This window comes from Gorilla gorilla, chromosome 9, assembly GCF_029281585.2.
Source record: "Gorilla gorilla gorilla isolate KB3781 chromosome 9, NHGRI_mGorGor1-v2.1_pri, whole genome shotgun sequence".
Classification (NCBI taxonomy): Eukaryota; Metazoa; Chordata; class Mammalia; order Primates; family Hominidae; genus Gorilla; species Gorilla gorilla.
The window spans coordinates 24,147,391-24,166,892 of NC_073233.2; the positions used below are offsets into that span (position 1 = coordinate 24,147,391).

Below are 19,502 nucleotides of genomic sequence, written 5' to 3' on the forward strand. Positions count from 1 at the left end.
ACACAAACACACCCCATATCTGTCCATGCACACACATGAATCACATACAGCACACGTAGCGACCATTTACACAAAACTTGTGCACAGGCCTAGAGTCAGGTCATGTAGACATGACACACCTACCCCACACTGACACTACCTACCCCCCTAACACTCCCCCCAGTGCAGACTTCCCCAAGCAGGCTGCCACACAGCCGTGTTCCTGGAACATGCTCACACACACTCTGCTCACACCCTCCACGGAGCACCTTGGGGAGCTCCTCCCGCCCACTGCCCCCTGCGCCGGCGCAGCGTCTGGCACCCAGACGCTGAGCTCGGGGGCCAGGCCTCCTTTGCCTGATGGTGCAGGCATTTATTGACAGAACAAAAAAAGGGACTGGACCCCTAACCATCCCATTTCCTCCCTGCCCTCCCTCCCATCCCCCAGCCGGCCCAGCACACTGTGAGCATTCCCGGCCCGCGGAAGTCCAGATGAGGCTAATTCAGTTTCTAAACCCAACTCAACTGACAATTTATTTAGGACAATTGGCCATCCCGCCTGCTCTGCATCACTGACTCCGCATGGATTAACTCAAAGGCTGCACACCCCCGCTGGGCAGATTTAATTAGGCGGAAAAACTGACCTGAAGCCTCTGGGGGCCTGGGGCCTGGATGTCAGCCAGGGCTCCCCTGATTAGCTATCACATGCCCCCACTGCCTGCAGCCCTGCCCTGCCTCAGAATCCTCAGAAAGGACCAATCCAACCCTCACTGTACCCAGGATGAAACTGAGGCCCAGAGAGGGGAAGGAACTCGCCAAGGTCACACAGCAAGTGAGCAGCCGCACCGGAATGTTGGTCCCTGCACCACGTTACAGTCATCGCCTTGTTCCTGAAACGCCAGACTGCACGAACACAGCTCCCCAAGGCGAACCCCCGAACAGCTCCGATCCGAAAGGCAAGCACAATTTTCTAAAGATGACTGTGGCATAAATAATTCATAAATGAAAGTCATAGCACATATTGGTCATTTTAATAGATAGTAAATTGCCTTTCTGATTTATGGTTTCAGGGGTGGGGTTATGATAAAAATAACTTGGTGATTTATAAAACATTTTCTTAAGTCAACAGATCGTTAGTAGGTTTGTCTGACTTTACAGCCAACAGCTTCACCACCCTGGTTACCATAGAAATGGGATGCCTTGCTCTGTTGCCATGGCGACCACTTTCTAGAACACAATTGGTGGGTCTCTCACGGTTTGTGATTTGGTCTGGGGTGGAAAAAAGGCCAGAAACTACCAGCTTGGGTTTATGCCGCATTGTCAGACGATCTCGCCTGTGTTGTCTCGAAATTCTACAGGGTGGCAACTGCCATGGCCAGCCTGGGTGACAGTTGCCTGAGGGCTGCCCAGCAGAGCTCCCTTTGTGCCCCCTGTCAGGCCAGCAGCCCAGGAGGGACTGGCCTCCCAGCAGGCCTGGATCCTGGGTGTGGTGGGACTCAGCCGCTGCAGGCATGGCGTGTAGAAGGGAGATAAAGTCTGACAGGTCACACAAAATCAGGAAGCCCACGGGTGATGGGCACAGCCTAGGGTCGGGTAATCCGGGAGATGGCAGCCTGAGCAGGGAGGGCGGAGGAGGCAGAGGCAAGGTGGGCTGGAGCTGCCTGTCCTGCAGGAGGGGGACAGACACTGAGTCAGTTACACCTGGGGTCGGAAGAGAGAAGTCTGCAGGGAGCTGCCGGGGCACAGCCGGGGCCTGCATGCGCTCACAGTGCGTATGCTGTGCTGTTACCTCTGCTGCATTATCTGTGTGTGCCGAGTGTGTATGCACGTGTGGTGCGTGTGTGCGCCTTGCAGTGCAGCACCCAAGTGTTTCTGGTGGCGTGTGGCGATGTGTCTCCGCATGTGCTCCATGGGCTCCTGTGTTTACTGTGTGGTGGGGACACTGTTGTAGTTTGTGTGCCATGTGCACAGTGTCTGTGCTTAGGTAATGGATGAGACATGTGCTCTGCGTCACTGTGTGTGTTTGCGGTCTGTGGGTGACTCTTCCATGTCTCTAGGTGGCTCGGATTGGGAAGCAGATCACTCGTGTGGGAAGCAGTCCCCTAATCTTGCCTGTGACCCTGCAGCCCCGGGGATGAGAGCCCAGGGTTGTCACATAGGCTTTTCTGAGGCTTACCAGGCAGAGGGTCCCTCTGCTGTTGACATTATACCTTGCTAGACAGGGGCAGTGTCCCCACCCACGGGGCTGCTCTTACTCCAGTTGCTAGCAGATTCGGGGCAATGAGGCCTAAGAAGCATTCAGATGTGGCTGGCTCCAGCATTTGGATGCAGGTAGCCTTGCTCTATCACTGGGGATAGGCACAACCTGCTCTTAAGGATTCTGAGCTGTGCCTGTTAAGCTCCTAGACAGAGCCATTTAGACACAATCAGGGGGCAGCTCTGCAGTGGGTGGGGCTGCGTTTTTAGCTCCAGGAGCTTTGGCAACTCTGGAGGCAAGAGCTTAGGTTCTAGAGCTCAATACACTTGGGAGGCCGAGTCTGGCGGATCACCTGAGGTCAGGAGTTCAAGACCAGCCTGGCCAACATGGCGAAACCCCATCTCTACTAAAAAATACCAAAAAAAAAAAAAAAAAAAATTAGCCGGGCGTGGTGGTGGGCACCTGTAGTCCCAGCTACTCAGGAGGCTGAGGCAGAGAATCACTTGAACCCAGGAGGCGGAGGTTGCAGTGAGCTGAGATTGCGCCATTGCACTCCAGCCTGAGCAACAGAACGAGACTCTGTCTTAAAAACAGACAAAAAAATTAGCCGGCTGTGGTGGTGCACACTTATAATCCCAGCTACTTGGGAGGCTGAGGTGGGAACCCGGGAGGCGGAGGTTGCAGTGAGCCAAGATCATGCCACTGCACTGCAGCCTGTGTGACAGAGCAAGACTCCGTCTCAAAAAAAAAAAAAAAGAAAAGAAAAGAAAAGAAAGAAAAACACTTGGATCCAAGTCTCAGCCTCATCACGAGCTTTAAAACCTTGGCTTAGTCCCCGAACCTTTCTGTACCTGCATTTCCTCCTTGATGCAATGGGGATATGGCCCCGTCTCACCAAGCTGGTGTGAGGACTGAAGGCGCATAGCAGGTCCTCAAGTTTTGGGAGCTTTTTCCTTTCTCCAGCCAGCCCTGGAGAATGGACACAAGGGACCTGGGGCTTCGTTGCCCTTGTTCCGGCTGTGCCTGTGGCTGACCTCCCACTGGTCTAGACTTAGGAGGACACTGGGATCTGAGCAGGCTGAGGCATCTTCCTCCACAGCACTCTAAGCGTCCCTTGGGATTTGATGTTGCTGGGGCTCTGCCTGTAACAGAGGAAGATCAGGCCTCACAGTAGCAGAGGACAGGAAGGCAGGCGCCCAGGGAGCCTGAGCAGGGTGAGAGGCCTGGCCTCCACCTCTCCTGACTCTCCCTGGGGAAGGTGTCTTTGCACCTGGACCTGGCTTCTGCTGCCTGCTCCCCATCCTCCACTCCTTGGGCACTGGGGCCCAGAGAGGAAAGAATCTAGACAGGCAGTCCATTGGTCCCTGAGAAACAAAGACTTTTTACCATAATCTTATAAGGCCTGAGTTTTCCAGTCAGGATCTGAACTGAGAGGAGCACTTGAGATGAGAGCTCTGAGGGCTGTGGGGGCGCCTGGGAGTTACCAGGCTCCTGGGACATCAGTGCCCTGTCTGGGCCGTTCCTGTCAGCCTCCCCACGCACTAAAGAGCCGGAGTCGGAGATGGGCTTGCTGCCTCCCTGGGGTGCATTTAGAGACTCCTGGGGGACTCCCTTCAGTTGCTGCCTCCTGTGGTCCAGGGCTGTGAAGGGGAACCTCACCTCAAGGGAAGGGTCACTTAGTAGGGCCCTGAAGGATGAATGGGATTTTTCCAGACAGAGACTGGCAGGAGCACTCTCCAGCAGAAGGAATAGCAGGTACAAAACCACGGAGGTGGGGAGACACTCTGTGGTCAGAAATGGCAGAGAGCTGCACATGGCAAGAATGTTGGATGTTGGGTGCACGCAGGGAGAGGACCCTGGGAAATCAAATGAGGCCAGGATGTGGAGAGCCTCGCGTGCCAGGCTGGGGAATTTGGGCTTTCTCTGTGGGCTGCATGGGCAGAGCTGGGATTCCAGTTGAAAGCACCCTCTGGTAGCCAAGACTGAAGTCTAAAACCTGCTTTGATGGCAGTGACCCTGCCCGGAGAGAGTTCCATATGAACAGGGGGTACAGTGGAAAATGGATGTTGGTGGGGGGGCGGTTTGGGAATGGGATGTCCCGGCTGATGGGGCAGTGAGGAGGGGAGGTGCCTCCGGCCTCCAGCCAGGATTGAGAGCCAAGTGTGCAGTGGGCCCTGCCTCTTGGCACCGTTCGGTCATCCACAGTGTGCTTGTTCCTCTCCTCTCATACAAAGGCCAGGGCAGGGGGTGCAGCTGGGGGGCCTGCCCTGCCCTTAGGGAGTCTCTGGGCTGTGAACGCCAAGCTCCAGAATGCGGCCTTCTAGGGGGGATCTGAAGCCAGATACCCAGCAGACCAGGATGTGTGTTTTAGCTCCAAGAGCCTTGGCAACTCTGGTGATGGAGAGAGCTCTGGAGCTCATTAAACTTGCAGCCAGCGTGGCGGCCTCTTCCTGTTGCTTCTACATTGCTTTCCTGGTCTACCTCTGTTGTGCTCCAGGTCTGGTCTTTCTGGATCTGAGAGCCATGGCTTTAAGTCTCTACCCTGCCTCTCTCAAGTGCGCACACATTACTCTGACCTTTTTCCAGCCTCTTCTAGTTCACAGGGCTGAGGGTTCAGCTTTTCAGTCCACTGCATTGTACTTGTCTCTGAATGTATCCTTCACCTGAGCTAGGCAGGGAGCTCCCTGAGGCTGGAATGAGGCCTTATTCAACTTTGTGCCAGGCAGAACTTGGTGCCTTGTGAGGAGTGGATGGATGGGTGCATGGGTGGATGGAAGGGAGGGATGGAGGGAGGGACACAGGAAAGAGGGAGGGAGATGAAAAAAGGAGGGAAGGGAAGAAGAATGAATGGACGTATGGATGGAAAGAAGGGAGGGAGGGAGAGAGAAAAGAAGGGAGGGAGGATGAATGGATGGATGGGTGTATGAATGAATTAAAAAGGATGAATGGATGGCAGGGAAGGAGAAAGGAAAGGAGGAAGGGAGGATGATGTGCTGGTGAAAGAAAGGAGGGCTAGGCCAGGTGGGGTGGCTTTCGCCTGTAATGCCAGCACTTTGGGAGGTCAAGGCAGGAGGCTCACCTGAGGCCAGGAGTTCAAAACCAGCCTGGACAACATAGAGAGACCCCATCTCTGCAAAATAAAAATAAATTAATTAATTAATAAAAATTTAAAAACAGGAAGGAGGGACAGATGGATGGAAGGAAGGAAGGCTGCATATGGACCACACACAGTTGATAGTGGCTCAGGAGACAGCTTTCTGAAAATCGCACAATGCTCTGGAACCAACAGGACTAGTAGTGTCCCGTTGGCATAGCTTAGGCAGATCTCTTCCCGTTTCTGGGCCTCAGCTCCCCATTCGTAGCATGTGGTATCTCAGAACAGATCATATCTCCAGGCTACTCTCACTCTGTCATTCTGAGATGCCAACTTTGTCACTTCCCTTTGCTCCCAGCTTCCCTCAACACAGAATGTGGTTTGGAAGGTCCACATAATTCTTGGTTCCCAGATCCCTGCCAGGTTGAGTGTCAGGCCCTGTGACCATGGTTAATCCAAACAAGACTGTTCTGGGACTTCCAGGGCACCCCCTGGGTGGGGGAGGGGCATCACTGCAAACAAGGCGGCCTTTAGGGGCAGCATGGCTGCCTCCTGCTGTTGACACAGGGCGCGACCTTGGCCCTCCTCCAAATGATCTATGAGGGCAGGTCAGAGAACAAAGGTGTCACCCCTTGCAGACTGTAGCCCGGAGCTGCCTTGTGGAGAAGGCACTGCTTTGGCCATGGCTAGGCAGGGAGAAGAGGGACCCAAAAGTGTGGGGTGCAGTGAGGACATGCAGACGGGAGTGACTATCTGGGCCCCTGAGAGAGGGCTGACTGGCAGGGGCCCATCCACCCAGGGCAGGGCCAAGGGAGGCCACAGTATGTTAGAGTCCCGGCGGGGCTGGCAGGAGACTGTGAGAAGAGACCTTGCCCCAGAATCCAGTCTGAGCAGGAGGGTTTGAAACTCAGAAAGCTGCTTGATTCTGTCTCCTCGGTACCCATGCCTGCTGCAGGCTAGAGAAGCCTAGGGGGTCATTAGATGAGGCCTCCAAACCAAACCAAAGGGTCTCCCAAACCTTTTTGCCGGGGGCTCAGGGCCAGAGCAGGTGGTTCTGGACAGGCAGGGTGATCCTGGCCATTTCCTTCTCATTGGTGCTGTCTGAGAGAGTAGGTGCCCACACATGTTTGGGAAGCCCCAGGCCTCCAGCAGCTTCTTCCTCCCTCCCACTCACACCCCTACCCTAGGGCTGGAAAGGAGTCAAGCAGAGCCTATGGGTTATGGTGCCTTTGGGGATCCCTGGTGCAATTCTCCTCCTGATGCGTGAATCCTCAAACAGTCTCTCTCACAAAAGATCATTCAGCCTCTATTTGAGTACCTCCAAGGACAGGGAACTCATTACCATGTTGTGGTGCAAGTTCCTAGGAAGACAGAGAGAGGGGGTACATTTTAAAAAGCTGTCTATGACCATGGGGAAGACATACATTTTTTTCAGCTCTAGGCAGGATAGAACCTGAAAGAGACCACATGAGGGAGGTACAGACCCATGGAAAAGAGCAAAGAGCCTGGAGTTGGGAGAACAAATGGAGATCTGGCCTCTGAGGGGCTTCATTCCACTCTAGCTGCCCCCTCTTATTTCTTTGCAAACTTCAGCCCCAGCAGGCTGGGTCACTTTTACTGGGCAGGGTAGCTAAATGCCTTAACAAATCAGCTCCAAATCACAGTGACTGAACACAATGGAAATTTATTTCCCACTCAGGTAACAGTTCAATGTGGGTATTTGGCTGATGTCTTTCTTTTCAGGGACCCAGGCTCCTTCCCTCTGTAGCTATACTAGTTATTGGGGCTTCCACATTTAGCTGGCAATAGGGGGAAGAAGAGAGCATGGAAGGCGGAGTAGGAGGGTTTTACAGCCTGCCCTGGCGGTCGTGCAGGCCCCCCGTGCCCTGAGGAGGGAAATGTGGCACGTGCTGCAGGGGGCCTGGTGCTGGCATCTCCCCCCGCCTGGCCCTGGGACTGGACAGAGGCAATCCAGGCTTCTCCACTCTGGGTGGGCCTCCCTCTGACACTGTGTCTTTATCCCCACAGTATGTGGCCTTCGCTTCCCTCTTCTTCATCCTGGTCTCCATCACCACCTTCTGCCTGGAGACCCACGAGCGCTTCAACCCCATCGTGAACAAGACGGAGATCGAGAACGTTCGCAATGGCACGCAAGTGCGCTACTACCGGGAGGCCGAGACGGAGGCCTTCCTTACCTACATCGAGGGCGTCTGTGTGGTCTGGTTCACCTTCGAGTTCCTCATGCGTGTCATCTTCTGCCCCAACAAGGTAGAGTTCATCAAGAACTCGCTCAACATCATTGACTTTGTGGCCATCCTGCCCTTCTACCTGGAGGTGGGGCTGAGCGGCCTGTCCTCCAAGGCAGCCAAGGACGTGCTGGGCTTCCTGCGCGTCGTCCGCTTCGTGCGCATCTTGCGCATCTTTAAGCTGACCCGCCACTTTGTAGGCCTGCGGGTCCTGGGCCACACGCTCCGAGCCAGCACCAACGAGTTCCTGCTGCTCATCATCTTCCTGGCCTTGGGCGTGCTGATCTTCGCCACCATGATCTACTACGCTGAGAGGATAGGGGCACAGCCCAACGACCCCAGCGCCAGTGAGCACACGCACTTTAAGAACATCCCCATCGGCTTCTGGTGGGCCGTGGTCACCATGACGACCCTGGGCTATGGAGACATGTACCCGCAGACGTGGTCCGGCATGCTGGTGGGGGCTCTGTGTGCGCTGGCGGGCGTGCTCACCATCGCCATGCCCGTGCCCGTCATCGTGAACAATTTCGGGATGTATTACTCCTTAGCCATGGCTAAGCAGAAACTACCAAAGAAAAAAAAGAAGCATATTCCGCGGCCACCGCAGCTGGGATCTCCCAATTATTGTAAATCTGTCGTAAACTCTCCACACCACAGTACTCAGAGTGACACATGTCCGCTGGCCCAGGAAGAAATTTTAGAAATTAACAGAGCAGGTAGGAAACCTCTTAGAGGCATGTCGATCTGACCTTTCACCTCCGCCCCCTGTAGCGATGATTCCAGATCCAGTCAGACTGCTTCCTTAGTTCCGTGGGTGACCCCGGACCCCGCACTCAGTCTGGAGGTGTGGCGCCTGGGGGCCCAGGGAGATGCTGGGCGGCCAAATTCAGCAGGCAAGAGCCTGCTAGAGGAACCTCACTGGTGCCCCTGGGTAAGGAGGCTGACGCGGTTGGTCTCGTGATGTTCTGAAGAGACAACGCGGCCCGCCAGGTTGCTGAGGACTAACTTAGCAGGAGCCAGGGGGGCTCTGCTTGGTGGGGCAGGAGTCCAGTGTGAGTCTCTGACTCAGGCTACTGACCCGGTGTTGGGACAGAGTGGGGGCGGGTGTGATTTGGAAATGCTAGACAGCCTTTGATCTGGTCCTTACCATGGCTCCCTTCAGGCTGTGTAGATGGCAGAGATGGTGCATGGGATCTGGGCAGGAGGGTCCCTTGCAAAGGCAGGTGCAAGGGTTCTCACCCCCAGCAGAGCCTGTCTCCATAGCTGAGTAGAATTCCTGCCCTGATTTGGGCTGCCCAGCTCGAGGTCCTTCCCAGGAGACGCCTGTAGCCCTCCGTGACAAGCTTACTTACCCCATAGCATGCTGAACCAACTCATCTTCTACCACCGCTCTAGAGTTTAGCCTTTATCTTTAGGAACCTGTTGAAGTGACTCTAGCTTTCACGTTGTCTGTTTGGGTTGATGGTCGAGTGGGAGTTTCCGGTGACCTGATGGAAGCGGCTGCCGAGCAAAAGACTAGAGGGGGCCGCCACCCTGGGCAGCTTAGATGAAAGCGCTACAGACCAGCAACAGCCTCCCACCGAGGGTTCTCCCCGTTTCCAGCGGTAGGGACTGCAGCAGCAATATAGACATCCCAACCAGTGTACAACCACTTTCCCGTGAATTCACTGGGGGCCGGGAGGGGGGAGGGGGGCATGAAACAATACTAGTCACCGTGGGATATATTCTAATATTCCATGGCTAGTGGTTTGTTATGGGACTATCTCAGTTTTATGAGAACCTGCACATAGCACATAAAGTTGATCATGGGGCTCTGGTCCGAAGATATAAAGCCCATAGTCTACCTCTACCCATGGAATACCATCGACTTATTCTGTGGACACAGGGATTTCAAAGGAACAGATGACCCAGAGAAGAATGACAGCACTGAGTAAGAAGGAGTGCCAGGTGAGCGGGAGGTTGACGTGACAGGTGGCATTTAGTCTATGAAGGACCTCCCCATGCCCAGGTCTGGCAGGAGGCTGCTGGCTAGCTCAGCCCCAGGTGGGGAAGTTTCCCCCTGGTTTGGGTGGCCTCCCCCAGTGGATGATTGATTTTCTTCCCTGCTATCGCGCTCTCTGACCCCCCACCCCATCCCAATCCTCTCCTGGCTTTACCCCACAGCTATGCTGGCCCGAGCACTACCCTCAAGGCCCATTTCTTTGCCCATGGGGGTTTCCCGGTCCTTTCACCCTGCTGCATACCCTTCCCTTCCTGGGATTTCTGTAGGTGCCTGAGAGGAACATGGCCAGGGGTCTCCGAGGCTGAAACAGCTCCGAGCTCTCTGCTTTGGATTAGCTAGTTACTTGATTTCAGGAGCTACCAACAGGGCTCTGGGCCTCTAGGGGGAAGTCGTGGGCTGGCCCAGGCCCCAGCTTCCATGTGGGCCTGGCAAGAAGAGCTCAGCCTGAGTGGCATCACTGTGGCACTACCTGGCCCTTCCTCTGCATCCTCCCCGACACTGGATCTTTCAGGAGTGTTGCCCCAAGCACAGGTGCCCTGGGCCAGCCAGTCAAGAATTCCCAGTGCTCTCCAGGCAGGCCCAGTTTCCTCTGTACTCTTGGACAATGACAGTATTATCCTGTGCGGAGTCCCCCTGCCCCCCAGGGAGTGCAGATGTGTTTGTTCAGACATGCACACCAGCTAATCCCAGGACACAAAACCTGTAAAACCCATGCACTCCTGTGGGATTGCCCCTGAGCTCCACAGTCTCTCCCCAGCCCTGCTTTTGAGAGCCACTTTGCCCTGGTCCCAGGTTTCAGGGGCCCAGACAGTTCTGGCTTGGAAGTCTCTGTGGCTGAGGAAGTATTTGGGGCCCTCACAAGCTTGCCCTCTGGAGCTTGGATGCCTGGATCCCTCCTGCCTCCCCCGTCACCAACTGTGCTCCCAAGCCCTTCCCAAGCACTCACTTCCCGGTGGTGTTGGTGCTGTCCTGATATCCTGACTCCCGAGGCTCCAGCCTCATCCCTCACCAGAACACTTCTCCCTCCAAAAGCTGGCGTGTGAGACCCCGGCTATCCGCCACCAAGAGGAGTTGCGGTATTTAGGGGCGTTGTCCCCACCTCTGCACCCCGGCGTTCTTCCCATTCCCCTTTTTTCCTGCTTGCAGCCATGCACCTAGATGGGCATAGGGTTGGGGTGAGTTTGTGGTAGAGTGAGGGGGAGGCCAGGGGCAAGGAAGGTAAATGTGGTGGCCCCACAGGAATTGTGAGAGATGAGATGCAGCCCCCCAAGGCCTTTCCAGTCTCACTGTACCCCCAAGGCAGTCTAGTGGCCTCGCCAAAACCTGAGCTTCTCCAATTCCACTTTTAAAACCAGAGTTAGGGGCTGTGCGTGGCACGCTGGGTTCTGAGGGCATCCCTCCCGCCCCCCAGGCCAGCCCCCAGTGGTGCCAGCAGCACCTGCCCCTCACCTCCACCTCTTGGTCTCGTCTGAAGCCTCAGTCTGCGTGTCTGTCCCAGGGACAATCTGGTCTCCTCCTCTGTGCTGTGGCTGGCATGGCCTCAGTGTCGGAGGGCTTGTCCTGGGAGGGGTATCAAGAATCCAATTCTCACCTGGTTGTAGGACCTCTTGGGGGATGCTAGGAGGGCGCCCTGGCTGGATTGCCTGGGGCTGAGGGGCCCAGGAGAAGCTACTTCTCTCCCAGAAAGGGGCTCCCTCCTGCATCTGCAGTCGGACGCCCAGACCGCCCACTCTGGACAGCCCACAGTGCCTCCTCCGTCCTGCCATGCCCATTCGCATGTGTCTTGTCCATCTCTGCTCCTGTGATGTGGGTCAGTCCTTTGTGGTGCCGCGTCCAGGGCTGCAGGGTCCCACGTCAGTGAGCAGTGGGTGGCTGCTTGGGGGGGTGGTGGTGGCCGGGCTCCCTTCCTGCCCATGGCACCTAGAACAGCAGTGAGGTCCCAGAGAAGCCCCTGCCTGGGCTCCCTGGGAGCTAACCTTGCAGCCTCTGGGTTATCTTTGGCAAAGAGGTCTAAAGTCCCCTATCCCCAGCCCCTCTACTTCCCCTGCTGGGCAGCAGTGGCTGCCCAGTGAGTGGTGCTATCCATGGAGGGGGAGGGAGCTGGGCAGCGCTGACTAGGCGGCGGGTGGGGCTAAGAGAGTTTCTGCAGGGACCCAGCTGCAGGGTCAGCAGCCTGTGGACCCTGAGTGGGGTCTTTGTTGTCCTCAGGTGGGCTGTGGGGGAAGTAGCGGAGAAATGAAGTGACACCAGGGGCCAGGCATGGGTGTTCTTTTCCGTGTTGTTCACATTTTCTCTCTTTCTCTCTCTCTCCACTAATCATGTTTCTCTCTCTCTCCTCGTTTTGTTGCATGACTTGTGCCGGTTCTCGTGATTGTTCCCTGCTCGTGTTTCACAGACTGTCCCCATTTAGCCTGAGACTTTTTTCCTGAGTCCCCAGCTGGGCAGATCCCTCAGGGCTAAACCCAAGGAAATGCCCAGCAACCCCCAACCCACCCCAGCCCCGCGTGCGCCCCTCCGGTGCCCGCAGCTGGTGTGAACAGTAAGTACTTTGGCGGTGCCTGGAGACCAGGGCAGAAAAGCCAGCTGTGCTGACTGAGGGCCCAGCCTCGGGTTCTCCTTGCTCCAAAGTTTAAAAAAAAATGACCCTCTCGCGGATGCTCATCTCAGCCCATTTCAAGCCTGGAAACCATCTCTGAGACACTGTCCATGCTGCCATTTCATCACTGCAGGCCTGTGGGTCTAGTGGGGGCCTGGGGGCCCTGGGCTGGGGGAGGCAGGGCCCCCAGCCTCTGGAAAGCAGGTGGGAATGGAGGCTCCTAGCCACTATCTCATCCAAAGGATGGGGCAGGGGCGGGGGCACACACCTTTGACCCTATTCATGGGTTCCCCAGATTTATACAGTTGGCCCCTCCTTGGTTTCTCTTTCTTCAAGCCACCCCTCTGGAGTTGGGGAGGGAGAATGCCCCAGTTTCTGAAAGCATCTTAAACCATAGATAGACTAACAGCCCAGGGGCCTGGGCCCATTCACAGAGCAAGACTTAAACTTCCCCACCCAATCATTAGTCCCTCCTCAAAGGTTAGGGTTGAGGGAAGCAGCAGGCCCTAGGGGTGTCCCGGGAATCCTCCAGGAGGGAAAGGTGCCAGGCTATCATCCCTCCAGGGATCCCTGATGGATGTTCCTTGTCCCCTGCCCAAAACCATCCCGAACTTTGGGCCCTTTAGTGATTGTGGGAGCTGGGAGCCCCCAGGGCCTGGGGGCTTGTGGACAGAACCAGTGGGCGGGGGCCCAGCATTCAGAGCCAGAGAAGGGTCTCAGGCGGCACCATCTCCACAGAGGCAGAGGCAGAGGCAGAGAGAAGGCACCCCCCTCTGACCCACCCCCCAAGGCAAGAACTGCAGGCTGTGGACACCTCCCCTGGCAGAGGATGGCCAACAGAGACTCAGCAAGTCCTCACTCCCCTCCCAGAAGGAGACGCTGCCTGGGAGGACCCACTGTTCTCCCCTTGAGGAAAATTCATGCAGGGTGCTATGGGCCTCAACCCCCACATCGTCATCCGCGTCCTCTCCATACTGTTTCCCTCCCCTCTCCCAACACCCTCCTCCCTCAGCCCGGAGACCCTTGGATGGAAGACGGGGCCAGCCAGAGTGGGAGGCAGGACCAGCGTGTCTGCGAGCACACGTGTGTGCCTGCAGACATGCCCCAAGACCCCAGAGACACCCCGGCCCCAGTCACATGGTGTCAGAGTTACCTTGGCAACTGGCCTTTTTGGTTCAGAGTAAATTGGGAAGTGAAGCCCCTGGGATTTGTCGAGAAACGCACTGTACGTGAAATGCTTTGCCATCTTGTACGAAAGACTTTTTTTTAAGTTCCAAAATTATGATGGGATTTTTTTGGATTTGCTTTACGAATAAATCTGATTGGTCCATTTCTCTTTTGACTGACTGCCTCTTTGTAGTGACATGATGTGTACACGGGCGGTAATCCCACCCACGTGCACGCCCAGCGTGTGCACGTGGGGAAGGATCACTTCTGCGTGTAGTTACATGATGTGAACAGGATCACGGGAGAGTGTTCAGTCGGGTGGACATTGTCTCCAGCCTTTTCCCCCAACTCTACTCTTTCAGAGAGCCTCCCCTGACGTGCTCGTGCCCAAGTTGGTTTCCCTCTTCCACAAAAGGGCTTGTGCTTGAGGCTGTCACCCTAGATGAAGTATTGGAGTTGGCTCCACCCTGGCCAGGAAGATTCTGCTTTGAGGGCAGAGAGTTTGGGGCAGGTTCGGTCCTCAAGAGTGATGGGATGGGGGCAAAGGCCAGTCAGGGCTACCTCTGTCAGCTCCAGAGGCTTCCACGACTCTGCTCCGAGATCGCAGAGAGACAGAGCTCCTTGCTCTGGCCACAGTTTGCCCCCCACCAAATGTGCTCCCAGACCTCCTCCCAGGCTTCTTCTCAGGCTGCCACAGAGGCCAGAACTCCAGTTTCCCCCACCCAAGTCCATCAGCCGCTGTTGTCTTCTACACATTCATCTGCCTTGCTTTGCCGGGGACACTGACCAGAGGGGACAGAGGAATGGGAGCCCCTCCCAAATCCATGTCCTGCTGTCACAGCCTCATGCATACATCCTTGTTGTGCCTGTGCAAGCTGACCAGGCCTGCTGGGGGCAGCATGGAGTGGAAGACACTGGCTTGATATGTGTGGGGACCAGAGCAGACTGAGTGATCAGCTTGGGTCCGTCCATGTGGGGGACGGAGCAGATGGAGTGGTCAAATTGGGTCTGCATGGGCAAAGAGGAGACTGTGTGACCAGGACTGGTCTGTATGGGGGTCGGGGCATAGAGTGACTGGACCAGGTCTGTGTGGGAACAGAGTAGACTGTGTGACCAGGCCTAGCCTGTATGGGGAACAGGGCATACAGAGTGACCCGCTTGGGTCTTTATGGGGTTGGGGTCGGGGGGGTACGGGCGCAGGCTGAGTCATTAGATGGGGGGTGGGGGTGGTGTGAACCAGGTGATCAGATGAGATCCAAATGGGAGATGGGGTAGAGTAGATGAGATGGTCTGTATGGAGCTAGGGAAGCCCGAGCAACTGGCTGGCTGTGGACGGGAGGCAGCCGGGCTCTGGTCAGCAGCAGAGGGGTCCGGAAAGGCCCCTCTCTGGACTGGAGTGTTTCTGCGTGTCTGTCTGTCTTCTCCCTGAGCTCTGTGTCTGGCTCTCCCCCATGACTGCATCCACACCATCCTGTTTCATCGGCCCTGCTTGGGGCCCGGGGCCGGCCCCCAGCACCACACCTGCCGAGTCCATCACCAACTCATCTTTTTGCAAACTTTGAGCAAACGCAGGAGTCCCCACTCCCAGCACTGTGGGCAGCCCGAAGGCTGCCTGAATGAGCTGAACCCCCCCCCCAAGCCCCCTGCCTTGTGCCCTCCTCGCTCCACAGCCTGCCCGCTTTTCCATCCTCAGGGACGCTCAAGCTGCCCTCTGCCAATACCCCGCTTCTGGCCTGTCCCCCCCTGCCCCCCACTAAACAGTTTTCAGTGTCTCAATAGCTTCTGCTTATATGTTTGAAGATTCCAAACTGAATGGGGAGGTGGCGAAGGCCGCGCTGGCGAACGAAGACTGCCCCCACATAGACCAGGCCCTCACTCCCGATGAGGGCCTGCCCTTTACGCGCTCGGGCACCCGCGAGAGATACGGACCCTGCTTCCTCTTATCAACCGGGGAGTACGCGTGCCCACCTGGTGGAGGAATGAGAAAGGGTATGTAGAGGAAGCTGGAGCACCGTGCATCGTCCGGGCCGCCTCGCGCTCCTGCAGATGGGTGGGCAGGGCGGCGGGCAAGGGCGCTGAGGGGCAGGCAGGCACACCGAGGCGGGCAAGGATGGAGGGAATCTCCCAGGGTCGGCCCCTGGAGGGCTGAGGCCCTTCCCCCCAAGTGAGATGTCAGGCTGGCAGAGAGAACTTGAGGCCCTGGCAGCTGTGGGTTCCTGGGAGTTGAGAGGGGATTGGACAGGTTGACTTTAGGCCATGACCCCAAGGCAGGGGTACCCAGGAATGCAGGAGGAGCCTTGACTCCCCCAGGCTGCTCTTGCAGATGGCAGGTCAGGTCCCAAAGGCAAAGTGATCTCTCCTCTCCCCTGGTTGAGGAGGGCAGTGGAGTGGGCCAGGACCCTGTGAACTTAGCTACACAAGATCCATGTTCTTGGCATGGAAGAGGCATCCTTGAAAGATGATCAATCCACAAGCCAGAGGGAGGAGAGGCAAGAAGAGAGAGATGTCTTCAGGGTTTGGGGGTAAGGCCATTGTCCTTGCAGTCAGAATATTGCTAGTGGCAGATCGAGAACTTGCCAAGAGAAGGTGGTTGAGCAGGACGGTCCTGCCCCTTCCATCCCCAGCACCCACAGGCCTCTGCCCAGGGTGTGGTCAGCACCCTCTTGTGGTTGGCGAAGGCTGAGGCTGCTGGTGGCCCCTGCTCCAGGTCTCTTTGTAGTCAGCACGCTAGGCTGTCCCCACTGGAGAGAAAGGCTTCTCCTAGAGCTTCAGCACCGGCCGGGGAGAGGCTTGGGGTGGGGGCCCAGGGCGCCCGAGCTCAAGGCTCCAGGCACTGGCCCGGACCTAGAAGGCAGAGGGCACCTTTCTTGGTGCAGCACACTGGCTGGGCAGCTCGTGCATGTCTTGGAGCGCCTCACACGTGCACACAGATGCATGCTGACCGGGGTGAGCAGGCTGGGTCAGAAGAGGAGCTGGGTTTTTGAAAGCAACAGTTGGTGCAGCCTATGGTCATTCACAACTGCTCCAGTATTTGAAGTGATTAAACCACACGCAGGAGAAAACAGAATGCAAAAGCAAAGGCAAACCTAGAAGAAGAGAGGCAGCCCGCACGGAGACAAGGGAACGTGGTTCTGGTCACTGGTGCTTAGTTGTGCCAACCTGGTCTAGGCTGGTCTCTGCTTCTCTGCCCTGCCCAGAGGTCCTTTGGGCCCTGGCACGGTGCGCAACTCCCCGCATGGTGCTGCATGGCGGAGGGCTGCCAGCCTTCAGGAGGGTCCCATCCTTGGCACCGGCCACGGATGGGCCTGATGTTCCCCTTTGCGACTGGCTTTTTCCCAGTTGGAGGTGCTAGAATGCCCAGAAGCAGAATGCCCGAGGAGTGAGGGGAAAAGCAGGTAGACGGTTCCCAGTGTCTGTGCCCCGCCCAGTAAGCTCTCGTGGGCTTTCTGTCTCCATCATCTTGAATGTTAGACTGATTGGTGTGGCCCCAAAGAGCAGACAAGACAGTCTCTTTACTGTGGTGCCAGAAGCACAGAAGGGAGTGTGGGACAGGAACAGCCCTGCTCCCTGCAGTGGCTGGGAGTCCAGCGGTAAGCACTGTCCACAGGAGATACCCATTCCTCAGTCCCACCGAGGCATAGGTGCCAGAAGCACAGAAGGGAGTGTGGGACAGGAACAGCCCTGCTCCCTGCAGTGGCTGGGAGTCCAGCGGTAAGCACTGTCCACAGGAGATACCCATTCCTCAGTCCCACCGAGGCTTAGGTGCCAGAGTCTTTGGGAGGCGCTAAGGGTGAAATGTCCCCACCTACATCCATTCGGCCCGCGCTCTCATGGAGCCACGACAGCCGCCGAGGACTTGTTTTTCTCAGGCTAATTCTGAGCCAGAAGGCATGCAGGTGTGTGAGTCAATGTGCAGAGCAGAAGTAGGGACTCATCCCATTCCCCCAGGAGGGAGAGAAAGAGGCGTGCTAGGCTGGCTCAGTGCATGGGCAAACCAAGCCAGCTGGAGAAGAATCTGCCTGCCTCTGCATGCGGCTGTTCTGTCTTTCCTCCTTCTTCTTAAAAACTAAGTACCAAGCGGGATGGGAGAGCCAAGAAGAGAAGCTCAAGTGTTAATTGTATTCTTTACATACAGATCTTTGCAAAGAAAGCCCTGTCATTGCTAAGTATATGCCGACAGAGGCTGTGAGAGTGACTTGACCAGGCGGCTTGGCCGAGGACACTGGTGGCTATTAAGCATCTGGGTGGACCTGCAGCCCCTCCTCACCCTCGGACAGAGTAAATTCACGCCATGCAGGTTTGCCGGACGAGTCCGAGTGGCCCAGGCATTGTACTAGGACGGACGTAGCTTTTTCTACGGCCAAATGGTAACTGACCGTAGAGGATTTCTTTTCCTTCTTTTCATTTTTTAAAATTTTATTTTATTTGGGGAGGGGGGGTGGAGGGGCTCCTTAGCATGACTTGCATGAAGTTAAACAGAAAACCCAGCAAACCAAACCCACCAACCCCCTGCAACTGTATGATTACCCTGAACAACAATAACGAAAAGAAAAACATCAAAGCCCTCTATTTTCTTTCAAAGCTCTTGACTTTCACACACGTTGTTGGAGCCAAACTGTAACGGCGTTCGGTAGAAACCTGTACATTTCTGGGGGTGAGGGGCGAGGGGAGGAGGGACGGAGATGGGGAATGGATTGCTTCCTTTTTGTACACAAGATCAAGAGGAAAGCTTCCAAAAAGGGCAGTCGGTCAGTCATCGGTCATATTGACCTCACCTTCATAGTTCATCTCTCACGTGGAAACTGAGAACTTTGCTCCAAATAGAATTGTGGAAACTCGCACGGCTGCCTTCTTCCCCGTTTGCCATGCTTGTGACCCAGCGGATGTCTCCCCAAGACCCCTGACAGCAGCTAGTCTAGGTTGATTCTCTCATCTTATCGGTGTGTAGATCCAGTGTGACCAACTTTCATAACAAATTGTTCATAGTAAATAATCACCACCGTATGGATTTTCCAAGTGTTCCATTAAAACCAGGATGTAGAGCACCAAAAGATCAGGACCACGGGAGGAGCACCCTCCTCCACCTTTACTAAGGCACAACCTGGCATTGTATGCAATTTAGTACTTCAGAGTAAAAACCTGCATGCCCAATGTTATGCAAAGCGATTCTAGCATGAAATAAATTTTGTATCATGGTTTCTGTATAGTCTAAAGCAGATTTGTTTTCCTGAAGCAGTCGGAGGTTTGCAGAGACACACTTCTGCATCTCGAATAAATATAGTATTTTCCCAACAGAAACAGAGGACAGTAGCTTGGCTTTGGTCTGATTCTAAAATTAGTGGGGTGGGGGGAAGGATGATATTTTTGAAAAACACATGCTTGAGTTGAAAAAAATGCAACATCTCAAGCTTTCACTGCAGCTCACAACATTTCCTGGAAAGAGAGCAATGATGCTTTAGCTCAACAACCTCCCCTCCCTGGGCCCTGGCCCCCAATAATAAAAAACTGACTTTTGAGATGAAGCATGAATTTGGGTTTTTATTGCCTTCAGGCAGTGTCGTGATTCTGGTCTGGGCCTCTGGTCCCCTGTGGCTGGGCTGGGGGTAAACCTGGGCCCTGGCTGCTCTGGTCTCAAGGATCCACCTTAAGGTGCTTGTCCTCTTGCTGGGGGAAAGTCAGGCCCTAAGGAAAAAGTTGTCCTCTGCAGATTGGTTGGGCAGGGTGGCCGCTTGGGCTGCAGATCCTGTTGGGTCAGGGGAGGGAGGCAGCTTTCAAAGCCACAGGGCTTATAAGGACCTAAGACCAGCAAATCCTCTAGGGTGTTCACCTGACCAGGAAACTTCTCCATGAATCATGCCATACTGATGGGTCCTTGAATCGGGCCATGTTAGAGATCCCTGCCCCTTATGCAGACCGTGGTCACCTCACTTCTAGGGCCATTCGTGACTCTGATGAAGCCAGAGGTAGGGTTTGACTGTCAGATCTGGGTGCCCTACCCAGCAGCACCCTTGCCAGGACAAGTCTGATGGATGCCCTCATCACATACCCCTCTCTCGGCCTGGAGGCATCTTGGGAGGGGTAAAGCCCTCTCCTAGGGATCTTGACTGTCTTGGGTTGTTCACTTGGTTTTGGTGGCAAAGTGGAGGTTTGGGGTTCCAATGCTTTTCTATCCATTAGAGACTTCAGGAATGTTCAGGTGGAAAGCATCTATAATGGTCATG

At 55.5% G+C, this 19,502-nt stretch overlaps 1 protein-coding gene across 2 annotated transcripts in view; it reads left to right on the plus strand.

The window, feature by feature from the left end:
• Positions 1-18,803, plus strand: part of KCNC1 (potassium voltage-gated channel subfamily C member 1) — a 48,414-nt gene extending 29,611 nt beyond the window's left edge. The window contains exons 2-4 of one of the 2 annotated variants that reach the window (XM_031015858.3): positions 7,299-8,232; positions 15,082-15,270; positions 17,417-18,803. In XM_031015858.3, the coding sequence (XP_030871718.1) occupies positions 7,299-8,232; positions 15,082-15,270; positions 17,417-17,481 (1,188 nt within the window). In that variant the 3' untranslated portion in view covers positions 17,482-18,803. Of the gene's footprint in view, positions 1-7,298; positions 9,464-15,081; positions 15,271-17,416 lie in introns of those variants that run through there. The other variant, XR_010135445.1, reaches the window with a different exon arrangement.
• Positions 18,804-19,502: the final 699 nt, after the last annotated feature.